Source organism: Prosopis cineraria, unplaced genomic scaffold (assembly GCF_029017545.1).
Source record: "Prosopis cineraria cultivar Desert tree isolate PC_DT_omini unplaced genomic scaffold, ASM2901754v1 PC10, whole genome shotgun sequence".
NCBI lineage: Eukaryota > Viridiplantae > Streptophyta > Magnoliopsida > Fabales > Fabaceae > Prosopis > Prosopis cineraria.
In genome coordinates, this window is record NW_026555341.1 from 10,538,082 (window position 1) to 10,541,329 (window position 3,248).

At 38.3% G+C, this 3,248-nt stretch overlaps 1 protein-coding gene across 1 annotated transcript; it reads right to left on the reverse strand.

The window, feature by feature from the left end:
- Positions 1–1,008: 1,008 nt before the first annotated feature.
- LOC129323083 (protein BRICK 1) lies at positions 1,009–1,678 on the reverse strand. Its single transcript, XM_054969638.1, has 2 exons — positions 1,383–1,678; positions 1,009–1,272 (listed from the first exon to the last, which is right to left on the reverse strand). Exons 1-2 carry the CDS (start codon positions 1,513–1,515, stop codon positions 1,148–1,150), a joined length of 258 nt encoding a protein of 85 aa, XP_054825613.1. The 5' UTR covers positions 1,516–1,678; the 3' UTR covers positions 1,009–1,147.
- Positions 1,679–3,248: the final 1,570 nt, after the last annotated feature.

Below are 3,248 nucleotides of genomic sequence, written 5' to 3' on the forward strand. Positions count from 1 at the left end.
TCTCTGGGATCAAAAGGCAACAAGGGCAACACGAGCAAAATAATACCGTAGTAAAACCTTGTTAGATCAGGTTTTGTGAAGCAAAAACATCTAGAAGTGGCCAAGTTGATTTTCTTCAAGGGGCCATTCATACCTTGTATGGTGGTAGGGCAGGATTTTCAAGAAGCTTTAATGGCAGACAATAACATGTTTCTTGCTCCTTGGATGACCATCAAAAAGTGAACAACATAGAATTGTAGGCAACCTAGGATTCACCGTTGCCATCTGGAATTGAAACCTTCCACCCACGAAAATTGACCAATAAGCTACCCAAAATCCAACATCTCATTTGCTGAATTGCTGTGGGAAGTGTATCCAGAATCCCTCTACCAGTATATTTATCCGCCATAAAAGGCTAGAGAAAATCCACAAAGATCATGCAGGACTTCATTCCCAAATGCAGTTCTGAGTTATACCAGTCCAGATGAGAGTTTACCACAAATTACTGCTTTTAATAGGTGTTCCTACATGACAATCAATGAGGATAAAGAAAGAATAAAGAGAGAACAACTAGGAAAAACTGAGGCCATTAACCTCTGGATCTGTATTCTCCAAACTCTTCAGTTTTATATTAAAGACAAATCAGAAGCTTCGAGCACAGCCTGTTATTAAGAAAGAGATGATGCGATTTGCAACCCCGATAATAATTACACCTTAATAAAGTATCAAACGCGTTTTGTTCTGATTGTAACATATCGTTCAATCCGTACGGTATTAACTTGCGGCATCAAGAGGACGGAATCCAGTTTCCGTCAAAATTAAGAGCCTTCTTTTCACAAAATTGTTACTATTGTTTTTCTTACTCCATACTGCTTCTCCCTATCTTGCAAAACATCCATGAAGCAACTGTAATGGTTCGTAAATTCTTCATGATCCAATCAAACAGAACACCAATTACCATCACCTTAATAAAGATTAGCGTCTCTGGCGGAAACCAGAAAGCAAAATTTTACATGTATGAGCCAAAAATGGAAAATCGCGAACTAGATTTATATCATGAAACATGGGATTACAGAGACAGTTTACTGTTGAACGACTTATGGGTACAATATAGGTTGGAAAGTGCTTACAGTAAGGCTGAATTACAAAAACATGGTCCAGGCAAACATCATGTGGTAAATAGAGAAGGGTTGGCCGATGCAGTGCTCACTTGAACCTCAAGGAGTTCTAGTCGACGTTCTAAGACATCAAGCTTCTCATTCAATGATGCCAACTTACTCTTCGTCGTAGCCTCTGAATGAGCAAAAAACAAAATTAAATGGGCGGATGAAATTATGAATCCGAGAAAAAGCTGAATATCACGCAGACATGTCTATCCTATGAGGAGATTAGCAACTGCGTACCAAATTGGACAAGGAATTCGAAGAGGCGACGAACATTTAGAGAAATGTGAGAGATGAATTCGCGGTTCTCCCAGTCAGCTTGGACCGCTATTCCAACATTGACAGCGTTTGTGATGCCTCCAGCTCGAGCCATATTTTTTGTAGATCCACCGTTAGCTAACAACGCCGACTGCGGAGAGGAACGATGCCACCGCTTCCAAAATACCCACCGCCGTGAAGCCCAACTGAACCAGAACCACCTACTCAACCGTACGATTTAGTGCGCGTGGGTTTACAATGTTGAAACAAGAAGAAAATATCTATGATAGGACCAAAAAAGAGTTTTTGTACAAAAAAGATGTTAACATGACTAGTGTGTGGGTGAAGTCATAACTAGTAATACCCTGCAATATAGTGATAGTATCATTTTACAGAATGCATTAATATTAATATAATATCAGTGCCTACAATTAAATCAGAAGTATCGTTACCAAATTTTTCAAGTTACATTAGGATTAAAATTCTTTACTTCTGACTTTACCCTCCTTAAATACTATTTCTTTTAAAATTTCTTTTAAATTGACACACACACACTAAAACAAGGTTACTCCCAACCACCATTGGGCCACGACCGGAACTTGACTGCCAGACGCTTGACTTAAAGGCACGGGAATGACGAAGTGGTTAGCACGTCCCTTTTTTCTTTTTTTCTTTTTTTAATTTGCAACATCAACCAATTCCCACTAACCTTCCACATTTAAGGAATGTTTTTGTTCAGCCTGGCTAGGCCCGGCTTATCACCACACATCCGTCTTCAAGGGTGTGTTTAGTTAATGCCCTATTTGGTATATTGAAAATGATTTGGATGAAAATAAAAATGAACATAGATATAGAAATAGATGTGGAAGGGAAAATGGATATGAGTTCTAAAAATAAGCTTGGTATGTTTATGAAATTAAGAAATTATTTTTATTTAATGTCAATATTTAAAATATAAAATGACTAAAATGCCCTCATCTTAAAAAATTGCTCCAACCATGTCATCAAATATGAATAGAGGCAAGCAAGAGCAACCATTAGGGGAAAATTGATAACCACAAAAAACAATCAAACACTATTGTAGTAGAAATTGTGAGCTTTATGGAATTTGATTACTAGAATGGATGGGAGATTTGTGGAGGTTTGTAACTTGGTTGCTCAAAGCCTCAAACCCATAAATTAGATCTAGATTGAAGAAGGTTGAAAGAGTAACACGGGAAGGGTTAGAGTGGTGGTCGAGGTTAGAGCTTCGAGCTTCAAAACTGGAGCAGGCAAAGAAAGAGTCACGTTCAAGCATCAAAAATGGAGAAGAGGCAGAGGTCATCTATTTTGGAAAGAGGCGATGAAGCTCGACAACTCTCCGACATTGTTGTCGTCTTCATTGTACATGGAGGCTGATGAAATATTCTTTGATAGTGTCTTGGGTTCAATAAGATCAACCATGGTATCGACCAAATCAAGTGTCAACCAAATCGTCGCCTTCAAGCACTAGATCAAAAATTGAGAGAGAGGGACGGAGGGAGTTGAAGGCGGTGTGAGACGGATGTTGGTGAAAATCAACGTTAATGGTGTCATTGTTGTTAGATGTGAGAGAGCGTCAACAAAAATAGTGGTGAGGTGGCCGGGGATGTTGAAAATTGAGGTGGGGTTGTCAAAGGTGAGAGGGCAAATTTCTCTTAAAATTTCATTAATAATACAATTCTATGAAACCCATATCATTTTCATGGGTTTTCTCATGGAATCCAATTCAACCAATTTTGATGGAATTGAATTCTACATGAAAGTCAAATTCATGCATACCAAACTAACATTATTTTCAATTCTATATTTATTTTCAATTCCATACTC

Coding starts and splice junctions, on each gene's coding strand:
- LOC129323083 (XM_054969638.1), bottom strand. CDS start 1,515: ATGGCTCGAGCTGGAGGCATCACAAACGCTGTCAATGTTGGAATAGCG. Junction 1,273..1,382: donor CGAATTCCTTGTCCAATTTG/GTACGCAGTTGC, acceptor TTGCTCATTCAG/AGGCTACGACGAAGAGTAAG.